At 56.1% G+C, this 16,825-nt stretch overlaps 1 protein-coding gene across 2 annotated transcripts; it reads right to left on the bottom strand.

The window, feature by feature from the left end:
- Positions 1-97: 97 nt before the first annotated feature.
- On the bottom strand, positions 98-16,014 carry SPRYD3 (SPRY domain containing 3). 2 transcript variants are annotated; one of them, XM_004583188.2, is made up of 11 exons: positions 15,684-16,014; positions 13,553-13,699; positions 12,229-12,304; positions 11,664-11,788; positions 11,198-11,333; positions 8,860-9,045; positions 2,879-3,028; positions 2,442-2,499; positions 1,813-1,932; positions 1,584-1,744; positions 98-1,366 (listed from the first exon to the last, which is right to left on the bottom strand). In XM_004583188.2, the coding sequence occupies exons 1-11, from the start codon at positions 15,704-15,706 to the stop codon at positions 1,232-1,234; spliced, it is 1,317 nt and encodes a 438-aa protein (XP_004583245.1). In that variant the 5' UTR covers positions 15,707-16,014; the 3' UTR covers positions 98-1,231. The 2 variants fall into 2 exon arrangements, with proteins under 2 accessions (XP_004583245.1, XP_058529786.1); XM_058673803.1 differs by lacking the exon at positions 98-1,366 and having other exon boundaries at positions 1,602-1,769; positions 15,684-15,820.
- Between the last annotated feature and the right edge of the window lie 811 nt (positions 16,015-16,825).

The raw sequence follows: 16,825 nt of genomic DNA, 5'->3' as shown, positions 1-16,825 counted from the left end.
CCTCCTTCAGGGTCTCCAGCTTCCCTACAGGCAAGCTAACCTCACTCCCCCTGCCCCGGGCCATCCTGCACCCGCCCCTGGCCACTGGAGGCAGAAATACAGAAACTCCATCTTTACTGGCTGTGTAAACATCTCTGGTCTGTACATATATTTCATACATCATAGTGCAGGGCCTGAGGTCAGGCCGGGGGCAGCACGGCAGCTCACCTGCCTCCTCCAGCCCAACCTGCTCTGTGCAAACCAAGGCCCCCAGCTCCCTGGGCCCTCCCCCAGGGACCATGGGTGCATAAGGAGCTGGGGCGGCGGGGACACACAAAAGTGCTAGAATCAAACACTGGAGCAGAACAGGCAACTAGCACAAGCAAAAAGTGAGCGTGGGGGCAGGGAGAAGGAGGGGACTGAGACCTGCCCCTCTGGGCTCACCCAGCTGAGGCTCTAGGTCGCCCCTAACCACAGCGGGACACACAAGCCCACAGCCTCAGCTACCCTCCAGGAAGCTAGGGACCAGGGTGCTATGGGTGAGGAAAGGCTGAGGAGGAGAGAGGGTGCCGGCCCCACCGCCTCCCAGCCCTGCTACTCTTGAGATGTGGGATGGGTGCCCAGCTGTGTGTGTGTGTGTGTGTGTGTGTGTGTGTAGGAGGCGGAGCCAGTGCTGGGGATTCTTGGGACGCCTAGAGGGCTGAACAGGAAGGAGGGGGAGAGTGAGAAAGCCAGCTCTCGGGAGAGAACGGAGGAGACGCCAGCACAGTCTCAGAGTAGCGGCCAAGGAGGGGAGCCAGATGGCCTGGGACAGGTCCCCCAGCCCAGCCAGGGGGGTGACAGCAGCAACTGGTCCACATGATGAGGACAGAAAACCAAACAGAAAGGAATCCAATGAGAAACACTGCGGCAAGTCAGGGAGGGGCGGTGCACCTCACCCACTGCAAAGTGCCACCCCGAGCTGGGGTGCTCACCCACCACTGCCCAGAGCAGGTGGGATCCCCTCCTGTGTCAGCACCACTCTTTGGGCCCATTTCTGTCCAACCAGGGACTTGGGATGGGGACTGACGACAAGGGAGGCACCAGGTCAGAAATGTGGGCTCACAGGAGTGTAACAGGGACCTCACAGTAAGGACAGAGCGAGACTGCAGCCCCCCCGGCCTGCCGGTTGAGCAAATCCTCCGGAAGACTGGGCCTGGGCATCCGGCCCTGCCTGGTAACGTGAAGGGAGAAGGGGCAGGCAGTAGCAGGCCTAGCCACTCAGCGGGTGCAGGTCAACTTTGACCTTCTCCCCACAACTCAGCATTCCAATGGTAGGGAAGAAGCCTCCAGAAGGTACAACAGCATCTTTCTTCCCGATGATCTTGCCATTCCGGGTGAAGAAAACCTGGGGACAGAGATGGGCATAGGAATGGAACAGGCAGGCTGCAGCCTCTTCTGCTGGTGGAACTACGCATTCAAGGCCTGAACGGGCAACGGCGTAATAAGAGACCACGAGAGGGCGCCCTGGGCTGGAAAACCACTCAGCAGTCCCTGCAGGGCCCTTTCCCACCTGGCTCCCGGCCCTGCAACACCCTGCCCAGTCACACGCTCCAAGTACTCACCACCACCTTCTTGCCCTCGTGCTCTTGCTCTATCTCTTCCCCATCATCTTCTTCCTCTTCCCCCTCCCCTTCCTGGTGCAGGTACATGACATTCCGGACGTTCCGGACGGCCCGGGCAGTTGGAGACAGGATCACTGTGTCACAACTGTCATCACTGTCCCCTAGGAGACCAAAAAACCTCAGCTCCTGGAATCATCGCCTCCACCCTTGTCCCAACCAGCCCACTCACCTTCGCTGTCCAGGATGTAGTCACGGGGGAACATGATGCCACAGCCCATGATGTCCCCTTTGTAGCAGCGCGGCCCAAAGGGGTCCCCCATGCCGCTACCATGGAAGATCTTCCCGTCGTCTGTGGGAGGGAAAGGACAGGACCACACTGGCAGGGGGTCTGACACTGAGTGCCCAATGGGCACTTGCCTGCCCACTGTGCTGGATCAGAGGAGATACATCCTTCAGCACAAGGGAACTGGTGGGAGTAAGGGCAGGCAGGGGAGAGGCGGAGAACTCCAGGCTGCTACCCAACTAGATAAGGCCCCAGAGGAAGCCCAGCAGACCCCAATAAGCAAACAGAGACTCTGCAGGTCTGTGGGAGGATGTAGGCGCAGTAGACTCAGAGGCCTGGAATGTCCAGTTTGGGCCCAGATCTCCCACTGTGGCCTGCTCCCCTGGCTTTCGGGACTGGGAGGAGAAACATGGTTGGGGACAAAGTGCTGGCAGCCTGGGACAGGGGAGGGTCAACTACAGAAGGGGAAAGTAGCGAGGCCACTCGTAAGGGGAGCGGCCTAAACGAACACCCCATGCCTCAATTTCCATCCCCCACCCCCAGTACTCTCCCTACCCTAGGGCAGCCCTACTCACCTGCATGGTAAGCCACGGAACCTCGGCTCCAGCCAGGGTGCCTGTTCTTGGGGTAGTCCTGCAACAGGCACAAAGAAGCAAACCTGTGGCGCCACACATACCACACAGGAGAGGGGAGGGGCAGAGGGCTGCCACTGGATCGGCCATGCTTTTGCAATAGGTTCCAACCCAAGAGATGGCTGCTTGCCAGGCCCCGCAACCTCACACAGCCTGGGCTCACAGGGGCAGCAGACAGCCCCCGCCCTGAGACAGGCCTCGGCATGCGTGGTGTACACAGAGCAGTCACAAAGCTCTCTGGTTCTTGGTTGAGTGGGGTCTACTCTTCCACATTCCATCTCAGCTTAAGGCCCTCCCTCCACAGCCTGGGTGCCCCTGGGCTTCCCCAGAGATGCTGGGCTCCATGACAACACAGCCCCACATGCAGGACCCATGCCTACCTTCCGGGCCAGGCCCAAGGCAATGTAGCATTTCTCTCCGGGGTCCACAATCTCCACCTCAAAGTAGTGGCTGCGGGTGCTCAGGGGGTGCCGGGCCTGGGCCAGCCCCACATCCACGATGCTCTTGCCCTTCCCCAAGTATTCCAGCAGCTGTTGGGGGAGACCAGGGTCAGCAGGAAGGGCAGTGTTAGGTGAACACCGCCTGCAAACCTGGTCCTCAGGCAGTCTGGGTACAGGCTTCAAGGTCGAACAAAAAGAAAAAGAAAAACAACAACAACAAAAACGGCTCTAGAAGAAGCACAAGGTGGTCTCAACGATCCAGGCAGGTGTGGAAGAATGAGAGCAGAGTGGGGGGTGCTGGTGGACAGCTTGGGCAAGAAGCCCTTCTCCCTCCCACTGACTGCCTTGCCGCCCTCCTACTAACCCTAAGGCCGGCCCTGCTCGCCAGGAGCTAAGGCAGGGCAGGGCAGCGGTTGGAAGGCAAGACTTTCTGGCTGGGAGCCAGGCCAGGGGGACCCCAAGTGAGAATCACTTCCCTGAACTCACCCGCTGGCCCTTTAGGGAAAAGCAGTGGAGATTGGCCAGAGAAGAAGTGGGGTGACTTTCTCAGGGGACCCAATGGGGATATGGAGTATACACAAATTAGGGGCCAACCCCAGAATTTGGGGGCTGGGGTGGGGGGGCAGAAAGGGGTGAACTCAGAAGCTAATTCTGCAGGAGAAGGGACGGACATAAGCTCTCAAGGTCTTTGCTGGGCTTGGCTTTGAAGGAGGGTTCATCACTGGGTCAGTAGGGGCGGAGGGGAGCCGAGAAACTGTGACAGTCAGCTCTGCTGCGCCCCTGCACCACGAGGAGGGACGGTGAAAATGAAGACACAAGACAGGCTTCCCGTCCCCAGCCTCTGGCTACCGCGTGAGCCAGCTGTGGGGAGCTGGCAGAGGGCAGATGACGGGTGGGATCTCAGTGGAGCCACCGTGGCTGTGCCTGGGCATGATGGGGTAGCAACCCGAGCTGGGAGGGTTTATTTATCAGTTGTCATGGTAATAGTGGGGTTATGACTCAATTCCAGTCCCCTCGGTCTCCCACCCTCAGCACCACCTGGGATTCCTTAATCCCCTTTTAATTAGCTCCAAACTACCCCTCAGCTATCCTCCCACCCCTGCAGCTATTAAAAAAAGGAAGGAAGGAGAGGAGAGAGGAGAGGAGAGAACAGAAAAGGAGAAATTGCTCCCTGGGGACCTCCTGCACACTGCCAACCTTGGACCTGGCCATTTACCTGCAAGCACTCATGCCTGAACAGGATGCACAGCACAGCCTCCCACATGGCTCTCAGTGCAGGCTGGCCCTGGAGCACAGGTGCCCTTGATGGCCCTGGATCCCCAAAGCCCTGACCCTCCAATCTATGTACCCCTCATCTCCCAAGACAATGAGACAGCTGGAGATACCAGGAGACCACCTAACTGAATCCCCAGGCCCCCTCTACCAATCCTGCTCACAGCTTTCGGTGCACTCAGCCCAGCTTCCCTCCCCAGCAAGCTAGGAGGGGTGTGGTCTACACTCCAGCCAACCAAAGCAGCCCCCAGGCCACCCTCTCCAGCCAGCACTGTGGAATTGGGTGGGGGACCCCCACAGCTGCCCTTTAACCATTCTGTCCAACTGGCCTCGGTGTAGGAAACATAGCATTCACAGCTCCAGAGCCAAAAGACAGTCTGTCCAGACTCGGATCCCTGGGAAAAACCCGCCCAGTGATTCCAGCCCTGCAGAGGACAGCCGCTGCAGTTTCACTAAGCTTTGGGAGGCAGGGGGTGCTTCCTTAGGTAACAACCAGAAGCACCAGTGGCACTGGCCTGGAACTCGAAGTCCACTCCTGCTCCCCACTGCAGTGGTCATGGACAGTTGCCACCTCCATGACCAGGTCCCCAACACAGTGTGCCCTCCCCAGGAGAGGGGCCTTCACCCCTCAGTGTGGGAGTCACCCCGAAGCAACTGGGCCTCAGCCTTCTCAGCACCCTGCCAAGGAACAAGCCAGCACACAGACTCCCTAACAGACCACAGCTGCTGCCCAGGACCCTGCAGTATGGACTGCTAGGATCAGGGCGCTGCTACATGTCTCTGCTCAGAAGCCTTGGCGAGGAGACTCCAGCACCCTGGGTTTGAATCCTAACTCCAATGACTCAAGATCCACGGACAAGACCCAGTCACCTCTTTCAGCCCTAGTGGCTTTTGTTTTTGCTTTTCATTAGTAAAATGGGGATAATACCACCTGCATTTCCAAAAAGGGGTGATAAAAAGACTAGATGAAGTGGCAAGTGCTTAACACAGAGCTGGACACCCGGCAGGGAAATGTCCACCACAAGGAAGGAAATGACCTCTCATCTCAACTCACCTCCACCCCCCAGGCCACCCAGAAAGGACATCCCCTCCTCAAGCTGCCACCCCGCCACACACTGCCCAATCAACAGGAATGTTCCTCCACACCTTTAGTGGCCTTGCATACCCCACATCCTCCTGCACCCTCCAAAACACACATACACACTAGCAGTGCCCAGAGAGGCCAAGCCAGTATTCTTGATGGCACAGAATGGGGGCTTGGTGCACTCCACACCCACTCTTTGCTTCCTCCCTCTTCTCTCCTGGTACCTGCTAGCTGCCTCCTTCCCTTGCCTACAGAGCCCCTGATAGCTCCTGACAGCAGCAAGGAAGGGCTCAGGACCAGGGCATCCAGAAGCTGCCAGAGCAGGAGCTGAGCACACGCTCACCATCAGCCAGTTCAGGCCCCAAGCTGGTCTCCTTCTGGGGTGGCCCTGAGAGGACTCCAGGAAGGATAGGGCCTCGGGCCCCCCTGCTCACTCCCCGTCACTAAGGAGTTGTCAGAGAGCTAGGAACAGGGGACACAGACCAACCGAGTCGAAGTCCACTGTCCCACTGTCCCTCACCCTCCCGTGGTGAGTCCCGAGGCGGGGGTGAGCGAGCACCACACTCCTACCTGAGCGCAGCCCACAGCCATTCTGCAACTCCTGCAGGGTCTACAGGAGGGCAGGAGGGGCATGCCTTCGGTGAGGAAGCCGAGGCCACGGAAAGTAGAAGTCCATGCAACAAGAGCCGCAACTGGCTACACAAAGATGCTCAGATTGAATAACGTGACTGGGCCCGGCGGCGTGGCCTAGCGGCTGAAGTCCTCGCCTTGAAAGCCCCGGGATCCCATATGGGCGCCAGTTCTAATCCCGGCGGCTCCGCTTCCCATCCAGCTCCCTGCTTGTGGCCTGGGAAAGCAGTCGAGGACGGCCCAAACCTTTGGTACCCTGCACCCGCGTGGGAGACCTAGAAGAGATTCCTGGTCCTGGCATCGGATTGGCGCGTACCGGCCCATTGTGGCTCACTTGGGGAGTGAGACATCGGATGGAAGATCTTCCTCTCTGTCTCTCCTCCTCTCTGTATATCCGGCTTTCCAATAATAATAAAATCTTAAAAAAAAAAAAAAAAAAAAAAAAAAGAATAACGTGACTAAATTAACAGTGGTTGAATCCGGGCAATGGGTATACACGTGTTTATTGCAGTTTCCTGTTTCATTTTTCTGTGTATTTGGAATTGTTCATACAGAAATGGCAGTAGAGACAGTAAGAAGAGCCCAGAGGTGACTTGCTCTTGCTTGTGGGAAGAACCAGTGAGAAGGGAGGAGAGAGGACCATGAGATCCCGACACTGCGAGGAAGCCTGTGGAGGGTCAGGATTGCAAGGCAGCCAGGGGAGCCCTCCCAGAACGGTGACAGTGAAGGAATTTCATCTGAGAACCCCATCTCACTACGAGGAGGGGAGGTAAGGGAGGCAAGAGAGGCATCGGGGTGGGAGGCCCCAGTCTGCACAGATGCACCTCCATTTACAACAGGGTCAACAACCCGCCAAACACCCCCAGGGAGCTGAGTCCAGCATCAGCCGCAAGTGGGCGGACTCCACCGCAGCTCAGGAACACGTGTGCCTCACTGCCCAAGCCCTGCCGGGGCTGGCTGCTCACCCCGCAGGCAGGCGCAGCACCAAGGGGGACCAGGTGCCAGCACTGTACGACAGTACCATCCAGCCTGCATCTGCCAGCCCAGGAGAAGCTCAGGGGGGCAGCTTCTACTGCAAGCATCTTGTTTTGGGACTGGCATAAAATTAGAAACTTCCATGTCAAAAAACACCCCAAGGTGGGAACCATCAGATTTACAGTGGACAAGGTGGTGCACAGGGGGGTCAAAGACTGAAGGGCTGTGCTGACTTTGCAGCCGCCTTGCTGTCTGACATCTGAACAAGCCTCTTGCATGTTCCCTGGGGGGGGGCTGCTTCTCCACCCACATCCAATCAAGAGGCTATGTGGAAACGTGTGGGCTTCCTGGGGGCACTGCAATGAGCCTAGGAGTTGGGGCTACAAGCATCCTGCTGAGATGCCAACGGTTGCCCACCAAGGACCTCTGCGTGAGACAGCGTCAATGCCTGTCTCAGACTTCCTGGTGCTGAAGGGCACACACTCCTGAGGGCGTCACACAGGAGAGGCCAAACCAGCCTCCGCAGCAGCAGGGTTCGTAGGCTCCAACAGGCCCAGATGGCAGACACAAAGAACAATTACACCGGGCAATTTTATAAAGACACAGGCATGGCCCAAGTGATCTCTCACAAGCTCCTCAAGGACACCACAGCCCCTGCCTGCCTTTGTTTCCCCTGAGAACCCCATCCTGCTAGCGGTCCCAGGCTGGAGTGAGGATCTGAGAAAAGAGCCAAACTCAATAGTTCAGCTTACGTCTCAGAAAGAAAACATTCCGAAATGAGTGGCCTGAGGCTGCTGGTGGAGGGTGGGGAGGAAGGAAGGCTATTTATAAATGTCTTCGGGATTCCGCATCAGTTAGAAAAGATTGCCTGGGAGGAGCTGGAAGCAGAGTGTGGATGAGTCCAGGAAAAGACAGGATGCCAGGAAAATACTCTCACAGAGAGGCTGGGGATGCGAACTGGACCGTGGCCCTGGCTCAGTCCCAAGTTCAGCTCTGTGAATGTCATCAGAATGATGGCAGAAGGGGAAAGGAAGGAGAGTCCGGGGATGGGCATCTGAGGCCTCCCGGCTCGTGCCAGGGCCACGGCAGCAGGAGGGCACTCTCCCAGAGATGGACTGCGGTGAACTCCACAAGGGGGAGATCTTGCTTATCAGCCACTCCCATCCCCAACCATCTCTGCTTTGCTGTTAAAGGCTGTGGTGGAAACAGCCTGGATTGGGATAAGAAGGTCAGAGGGCGCAGGGAAAAGCCAGGCCAGGGGGAAGGGTCAAAGCGGGGGGAAGGAACAACTCGAAGTGGGAGGCCCCAGCTGCCAACTGTGAAGGCCAGGGCCAGACCCCTTACTCAACACCCACCTGTTCACTCCCACCACAGCCAGAGGCACAGCAGGAAGCTAACAGGGTCCAGGAGCTCACCAAGAAATCTTAAAACCCGGGGAGAGCCCAGAGCAGATCTGAGAAGAGAGGCTCAGAAAACAAGTCTGGGGACTCCAGGATTCTCAGATGACTTCTACCTGCCTCCCTCCTCATCTTCCAGGAAACAAGAAAAAAGCTTGATCTTGTAGCTTGCTCAAGAAAGATCTTCAAAGTCCCACACTTGAGACCATGCCCTCACCCTGTACACAGTGTATGCGAAAGTCTGGGCCAGCCAAGCTGGGGTCAAGCCAAAAGCCTGGCCCCGATCAGTCACCAGTCCTTCACAGGCAAGTGTGCAGGCCAACAGAACCAAACATCAAAAGCAATCCTGACTCATTTCAAGGGCCAGACAGCTAACTGAAACTCTCCAATGCAGGGACAGGGAAGAAGTGCCAGGGAAGACACAGATCTGAACCCAAAGTCCCAGGCTGTCCCGCTCCAGGCCTCCTCCCCCCCCCCCCCCCCCCCCGCCTCTGGCACGCTCACGCGCCCCCTAGTGCTCAGCCCAGCCCTTCCCGGCTGTGGCCCCCCAGCCGCACACTCACAGTGCCGCAGACGCGGACGTCGTGCAGCCGGCCCCACTCATCCTCGTAACTGTCCACCATCATGATGCTATCGTCCTCGCGGCCCAGCTCAGCGTTGAGGTGCAGCCGTACCTCCTCACCCAGGGAGTGCATGCCCACCGCTGGGAACAGCCCATCCGGGGACATGGGCATGATGGTGGAACCCACCTGCAGGGGAGAGAAGAGGGAGCCACCACCTGAGCCAATTTTGCATATCTCATCCAACTCTCACGAGGGTTTTCGTTCTGTTTTGTTCTGTTTTTTAACATATTTGAAAGGCAGGATGTCAAAGGGAGAAACAGAACTTCCATTTATTGGTTCACTCCCCAAATGGCCCACAGGTACAAGAGCGTGGGTTGGGTCAAGTCTGAGACAAGAGCCTGAAACTCCATTCAGATCTCGCACTTGGATGACAAGGGCCCAAGCACCTGAGCTATCCTCTGCTGCTTTCCTAGACCATTAGCAGGGAGCTGGATGGGCAGTGCAACAGCCGGGATTTATCAAATCGGTGCTCTAGGACACAGGCCTCGAGCAGCAGCTTCACCCTCTGTGCCACGATGAAAGCTACTCACAAGGGTATTCTTAAGATGATGAAATCAATAAAAAAAGCATATGCACTGATAAGATTTTTAAAAACCAAAGGTACAGAAAAGTTCAAAAACCTGCTAAGTACTCATGGCCAAATAAGATATCCACAGAGCTAAAAAAAAAAAAAAAAAAAAGTCTCTTCTCTTGCTGCCAAGCACCCTTGGGCCACATGAGTGTGACAAGAAGCAGGAAAACGCTGAGGCACAGCTGCTCGGCCGGACCTGAGTGGGCAACCTGCTCTGGGTGACAGGGCTGGGCAGAAGCCAGAGCCGGACCTGAGTGGGCAACCTGCTCTGGGTGACAGGGCTGGGCAGAAGCCAGAGCCGGACCTGAGTGGGCAACCTGCTCTGGGTGACAGGGCTGGGCAGAAGCCAGAGCCGGACCTGAGTGGGCAACCTGCTCTGGGTGACAGGGCTGGGCAGAAGCCAGAGCCGGACCTGAGTGGGCAACCTGCTCTGGGTGACAGGGCTGGGCAGAAGCCAGAGCCGGACCTGAGTGGGCAAACTGCTCTGGGTGACAGGGCTGGGCAGAAGCCAGAGCCGGACCTGAGTGGGCAACCTGCTCTGGGTGACAGGGCTGGGCAGAAGCCAGAGCCGGACCTGAGTGGGCAACCTGCCTCGCTTCTGTGCTCTTTGTTCGTTTTTTTGGTTTTTTTTTTAACAATTTTATTTTTTTTATTGGAAAGGCAGATATACAGAGAGGAGGAGAGACAGAGAGGAAGATCTTCCATCCACTGATTCACTCCCCAAGTGGCCGCAACGGCTGGAGCCGAGCCCATCCGAAACCGGGAGCCAGGAACCTCTTCCAGGTCTCCCAGGTGGGTGCAGGGTCCCAAGGTTTTGGGCAGTCCTCCACTGCTTTCCCAGGCCACAAGCAGGTAGCTGGATGGGAAGCGGGGCCACCGGGATTAGAACCTGGGATCCTGGCGCATGCAAGGCGAGCACTTTAACCACTGTGCTATCATGCCGGGCCCTGCTCTTTGTTCTTGATTGCCACCTGCCTCTCCCTGGAAAGGAGAGAAAAGGAAAACCATACGCAGAAATGGGGTGGACATGCATAGTGGTTAAGATACCACTGGGATACCCACCACCCATATCAGGGTGCCTAGATTTGAATCCAAATTCCACTTCCTGTTAACACACACTCCAAGATGCAACAGGTGATGGCTCAAGTACGTGGGTCCCCCTGCCACCCACGTGAGAGATGAGGATGGAATTCCAGGCCCCTGGTGCTGTCCTGACCCAGGCCTAGTTGATGCATGCATTTGAGGAGTGAATCGGCAGGTGTAAGATTTCTCTCCAGATGATCTGTCTCTATGTTTCTCTGCCTCTCAAATAGCGAAACAGATTTTAAAAAGTGGCATAGTTCCAAAAGTATTCAAGTAAAAAAATCCAAAGAGAATCCCCAGCTTTTGCAGTCAGTCCATAATCTTCCTCTTTTCTCCCGCTACCACTCCACCCCACCCCAAAAACCTTTCCCCGAATCATCCGACTTCATCAGTTTCCACTCATCCTCACTGCTCCTCACTACCTACTCCCTGAGCACCATCCCCCGGCCCTCAGCAATGGAGGTAGCTCCTCCAGCACTCGGGAGGCCTCACAAGGGACCGCAAGAAATGAGAACTAAGTCCATGGGATGCTGGGAGAAGCCCAGACAGCCGACTCCACAATTGCAGCGTGGATCTTCGGGCAGCCTCAAGGTCGCTCCAGCCCACTCAGGATTTCCCACTCACCCGCTTCCCATTTTTGGTGAAGAAGATCTGGGCAGTCTGCACGTCGAAGGACACAGGCTCAATGCCACAGCCGATCCGGTCCCCGGAGTTGCACTTGGACCCGAACTGGCGGCCCTTGGCTCGGCCATTGTACAGCCTGTAGACAGAGTTGCAGGGGCACACGCTAGCCCCCATCATCTCCTCACACAGGCAGCTGAGGTCTCCCAGCTCCCAGTCACTTGGTGATACTGTGCCTCCCTCCCCACCCCCACACCTAAGTCCTGGGAGGAGCCCCCATTCTCCTTCAAGTCTGAAAACTTGGTCAGAAGTGTATGAAAAAAAAAAAAAGAAAGAAAAAGAGAAGTCTATGAAAACCTGCCAAGTAGATGAAGAAATGGCAAAATCTATCACCCTGAGCATGGAAAACCTTCATGTTTAAGATTCTCAAGTCCACAGGGGAGGCCCCATTCCCCACGGGAGAACTCACTTGCCATCATCTGCATGGTAGGCCACAGAGTCGGGCAGCCAACCAGGCTGGTGATCCAAGCTGTAGTACTGGGGGACCAGCCCCACAGCAATGGTGCCCCGGACACCGCTGTCCACGATAGATACCTGGAGGAAGAGAAGAGCGCACAGTCAGTGGGCCTGGGAAACACAGTGACATGCTGGGGAGTTGAGGTGCATAGGGATGGAGGCTCAAAGGATACGAGGCATGGGAATCTGAGAAAGACAGGACACACTCAGAGATGCTTTTGCAGGGCGCGCGAGCCTGCCTTACCACCATTACTTAGGAAATTCTTTCCAAGCTTTGGAAAAGGTCGGTAGAAGAAGTAGAAGGTAGGTTTGGGTCAGAAAGGGAAAGGAGCGCATAGGGGCAGGGTGACAAGACTCCAGGGCCCCCTGATCCAAGATGGGTCTCTCAGATCAGGGGTCATGCTCTGCTGGGCCCTTTCCCTAGCCAATAAGTTGGCCCTGATGGACAAATGAAAGGACGAGGTTGGGAACCTCCTTGCAGCTTAAAGACCTCACCCTGATCAAATCCTGGTTCTCACCTCAAAATAATTGCTGTCCTTGGTCAAAGGTCGGGAAGCCACATAGCAGCCAACTTCACCAGAGTTTCCATGGTAACTGAAGGAAGAATGAGGGGGGAATTCCATTAGCAGTGCAATCAGCCTCTCACTCCCCACCCTGCCCCTCACCTCCATGAAGATCAGCACTGAGGAGAACCCATCAAGATACCTCTAACACCCACACCACAGCAAGACACTTAAGGTCACCGTCCAGTTCCCACTGCCTCCAGCAGGAGTCCAACCCACAGCAGGCCAATGCAAGCCTGGTTTCTTTATTTTCATGGGGAGAAGGATGCGCAGCAGCCATGCGTTGTCTGTTAGGGGTCTCACAAGCCTGTGGCAGGTGCTTGGTCAGTAAGCGAAGCCACAGGCTGGGAGACCTGCACCCCAGATCCCAGTGCCTGAGTGCCAGTCTGCTCCCAATGCCAGTTTCCTGCCAGGTCCCAGGGATGGCTCACAAATTGGGTTCCTGTCACCCATGTGAGAGACTGGATTGAGCTCCTGCACCCCAGTTTCAGCCTGGCTCAGTCCAAGCCATGGTGGGCACGTGAGATGTTAGTCAGCAGATGAGAGACCCCTGTCTCTCTATCCCCAGCCTGTCAGGGAGAGAAATGACCTCAGTCTCTCAGGCTGCAACTTCTGCACCTCTTCTCTGGCCAACTCTGTCTTCAGTGGCAGCAGAGAAGAGCTGGGCCCCTGGACTGAAGCCTGTGTCACTTGGAAGGCCACTGTCCCCATTCCTCAGCTTTTTTGCCACAGAGCTAAAGAACATTTCTCCTTTCCCTGTTGTGAATTAGGCTCCATGAGGAGTTGAGGGAAAGGATTCAAGCCACACACACAAAAAAACCACAAACACACATACAAACCAAAGACGAGGGAGGTGGTGGGCAGGATGCACTGCAGGCCTGTTCTTCCCAAACAGGAAATCTCTTGCCCTTTACGGTCTGATCCAAGACGTGGGCAGGAGGAGAATCAACCTGCTTCTCCTCAAAGCCCTCAGAGAATTCCCGAGACCCCGGCAGCCTCCTAACCAGACATGGTCATCCTCAAAGCCCACCCAAGACAGACTACTGGCCCAACCATTTCCTTGCTGTTACAGGACAGAGCAATGTTGTGACCAAGGAAGAGAGGGGAGGGCACAGGGAAGCATTACGCTTTCAGAAAAGCTTCTAAAATCAAGTATACCCTCCCTTCCCAGTGTGGTGTAGACAGCAGGCAAGCCCCTTCCTCAGCAAAAGCCGCAGGTCGCCTCTCACACCACCTACAGCACCAAAGCCAAATGTAGCAACATTCCCCCTAAGCTCACCTTAAAGTGTCTCCGTCCACAAGGATATGTTTGAACCTCTCCTGGTACCGGAAAGCCCGCACCTCTCGGATCTCCCGAATCCGCCGGCGCCAATTCAGAAACCGGTAGTGCAGGTTGAGGTCATCCATCTTGTTCATGAGAACAAACCTGCCAGAACAGGGATTAAGGACCTTGAGCAGAGCCTTCCCTTAGTTAGCCTGACAGGTCCACATGTGGAAAAGGTGCTGAACTGAAAGCCATCTACTCAGATTGACTTCAGCAATTCCCATTCTCATTTACTGAGCTTGGTATGAGTAGAGCTGTTAAAGATGAATGAAGTTGTGCCCTGCATGGTAACCTAGCAACTAAAGTCCTTGCCTTGAGCATGCTGGGATCCCATATAGGCACTGGTTTCAATCCCAGCCACCCCACTTCCCATCCAGCTCCCTGCTTGTGGCCTGGGAAAGCAGTCGAGGATGGTCCAAAGCCTTGGACCCTATACCCGCGTGGGAGACCTGGAAGAAACCCCTGGCTTTGAGTCAGTTCAACTCCAGCTGTTGCAGCCATTTGGGGAGTGAATCAACAGATGAAGATCTTTTTCATCTTCTCTGTGAAAATCTGTCTTTCCAATAAAACTAAAATCTTTTTTTCTTAAGATGTATCTATTTTTACTGGAAAGTCAGATATACAGATAGAAGGAGAAACAGAGAGGAAGATCTTCTGTCCCATGATTCACTCCCCAAGTAGCCGCAATGGCCAGAGCTGAGCCGGTATGAAGCCAGGAGCCCAGATCCTCTTCCAGATCTCCCACACGAGTGCAGGGTCCCAAGGCCTTGGGCCACCCTCGACTGCTTTCCCAGGTCACAAGCAGGGAACTGCACAGGAAGCAGGGCTGCCAGGATTAGAACCAGCACCCATATGGGATCCCGGCTCATGCAAGGCAAGAATTTTAGCCTCCAGGCCACTGCAGCAGGTCTAAAACTAAAATCTTAAAAAAAAAAAAAAAAAAAAGAAGAAGAAGAAGAAGAAGAATGGGATTCCCATTCTCATGAGGTTTCCAGTCTTGTATATGTAGGAGGGAGTGGTGGGGGCACAACAGACAATAGTTGTGACAATTTTGAACAGTGGATGGGAAAAAGCCAATTTGTTGTGGAAATGGGGGTGTTTGGGGGAATGGACAGAGGACAAAGCTGGGCTCTTTTCAGAGGTAACATCTGAGTGGAAAAGGAGTAAGGCATGTGTTGAACTCCAGAGAGAACCTTCCAAGAAGAGAGGCCAGTCAGCACACAGGTCCTTGGTGGAAGAGCACAGGCACAGCAGATAAACCGAAGGTCAGGGAGGCTGAGGGAGAACGGACCAGAAAACGAGGAGGAGACGGGACCAGCAGCTGGTCAATACCCTACAGCTTAAGGTTGGTCAGCAGGTTGGATTCGAGTCCAGGGGTGATGAGAAGTCTCCAACGGGGACCGGCAAAGGACATGAGCAGACAACCAGGAGGTTGCATTGGAGCCGCAGTGGCATCTGCTAAGATGGCCCCAGTGGGATGACCCCGTCCCAGCATACGCACACCCAGCAGGGCCAACAAATGAACGACTGCATGCATTTTTTTTCTTTCCTGGGAGCCAAAAGTGAGAAAAGGGTATTCTCCCCTCGTCCCCCAAACAAGGGTTCCTTGCAGTTCCACGACAGCGCCCTGCACATACACAGCAGGTGTTTCTCGTAAACCTTTGCTGGGCTCAAGACCATCTGAAAAGGCAGATTCTCCGTCTCTGGCAGCGGCTATCAGCCACCACGTGGTGCACTGGTGGGCAGCCGTGGGGGGCAGCCCTAGAGTCCTGCGTCCTCCCGGGTAACTCGGGACGGGACGCCCACCCCAGGCAGGCGCTGGCGGGCTGATGGACATCCCGCTGCAAGCGGCGGCAGCACTAGGCCCAGCCTGCTTACCCTGGTCATTTCACAGGGGGCCAGGGGGCCCCAGCCCGTCAAGGGGACTCCGCCCCGACGTCCCAAAGACCAGACACCCGGCCAGCCAGCAGACCCCGGGACCCGATCCCGGAACTCCCGCCAGGCCCCCGCCAGGCCCCCTCCTCCGCCTCGGACTCTGGGGAGATCAGAGGCCTCCGGGACCCCGCCTCCCCCGGTCCCCGCCTACCGGGGCCGCCGCGTCCTCCTCATCCATAGGCCTCTCAGCTCCGCACACAAGCTCTTCGGCCGCCGCCGCCACCACACACATCCGGGTCTCCGCCCTTCCTACGCTGGCCCGAGGCCCGCCCCTACGCGCCGACCTCAACCAATCTTTAGGGCGTTCTGAAGACGGACACCTGCTTCAGCCAATCGTCGGGCTCAGGGTGTGGGGCGCGGCCCGGTGAGCCGGGTACCTAGCGCCGGGTGCCGCGTCTGGTCTACCCGGGTGGAGGCGACGTGGCGGCGTGGACGTCGCGCCCGGTGCCCTGGGCGGCTCCGGCGCGGGGTGGTGGCCACGCTCGCACTCGTCCCGTGCCAGCTGTATTTCCTTTGAATCCTCTGTGATGAAACACGGATCGTTATTATCTCACTGAGGAGCCGGAGGTGCGTCCCACGGTTACCGCACACTGTGTCCTATCCCGAGGTCCATTTCTTATCAGCGTTCCTTCGTTCTGAGACATTCCATTCCAGGGGGAGAGAACTTGGCAGGCCGAGAGCACCGGGGCGGGGACTGGAGGAAAGTGAGAGGAACAGCCGTTACTCCATTTGGCAAAGGCAGAAATGGGTATCCATGGCGAATAGCTGCCAGAGCCCAAATCTGCTTGTTCCTGTGGAAGCCTGCCTTCTCTGAGCTCCCTCCGGGCCCCTGGAGTGAACAGTTGTCAGCAACTAACTCATGCTACACTGCTCTTCCTCTCATCTCAACCCAAAGGCAGTCAAGAAGTGACCAGCCCGGGTACCTCCCACAGCAGATCTCCTAGAAGCTCAGCAGCTAGCTAGAATCTGGGATGGAGATGGGCCGAGGGAGGGGTTTCCTAAGTGGTCCTCTCTGCGGGGTTGCCTCCCCTTCCAATGCCCCCTATGGGACCCGCTCTTCTGGGGAGTGACCCCTTCTTTGGCCTTCTCGGGATCTGATTGGAACTTTGTGCTTGGCTTTTGCATTATTTGATGACTGACTTTATTGGGATTTAAAAAGAAAACCTGACATACCATGGGCCGTACGTGTTTGATAAGTCTTGAAAATAAGACCTGACCAACCACATTAGTATTGTGGGCAGAGATGGAGTTGATTCTGGGTCTTGTAGAGAAGCGTTCTAAGCACAGGTGCAT

This window comes from Ochotona princeps, chromosome 15, assembly GCF_030435755.1.
Source record: "Ochotona princeps isolate mOchPri1 chromosome 15, mOchPri1.hap1, whole genome shotgun sequence".
Classification (NCBI taxonomy): domain Eukaryota; kingdom Metazoa; phylum Chordata; class Mammalia; order Lagomorpha; family Ochotonidae; genus Ochotona; species Ochotona princeps.
This window is presented reverse-complemented; position numbering and strand designations above follow the sequence as displayed.

Bases quoted from the DNA above. Each gene is read 5' to 3' on its own strand.
- SPRYD3 (XM_004583188.2), bottom strand. From the start codon at position 15,706: ATGAGGAGGACGCGGCGGCCCCG. The intron at 13,700-15,683 runs GTAGGCGGGGAC...CTGTTCTGGCAG, and splicing joins AGGAGGACGCGGCGGCCCCG to GTTTGTTCTCATGAACAAGA. The intron at 12,305-13,552 runs GTGAGCTTAGGG...TTCTTCCTTCAG, and splicing joins GTGGACGGAGACACTTTAAG to TTACCATGGAAACTCTGGTG.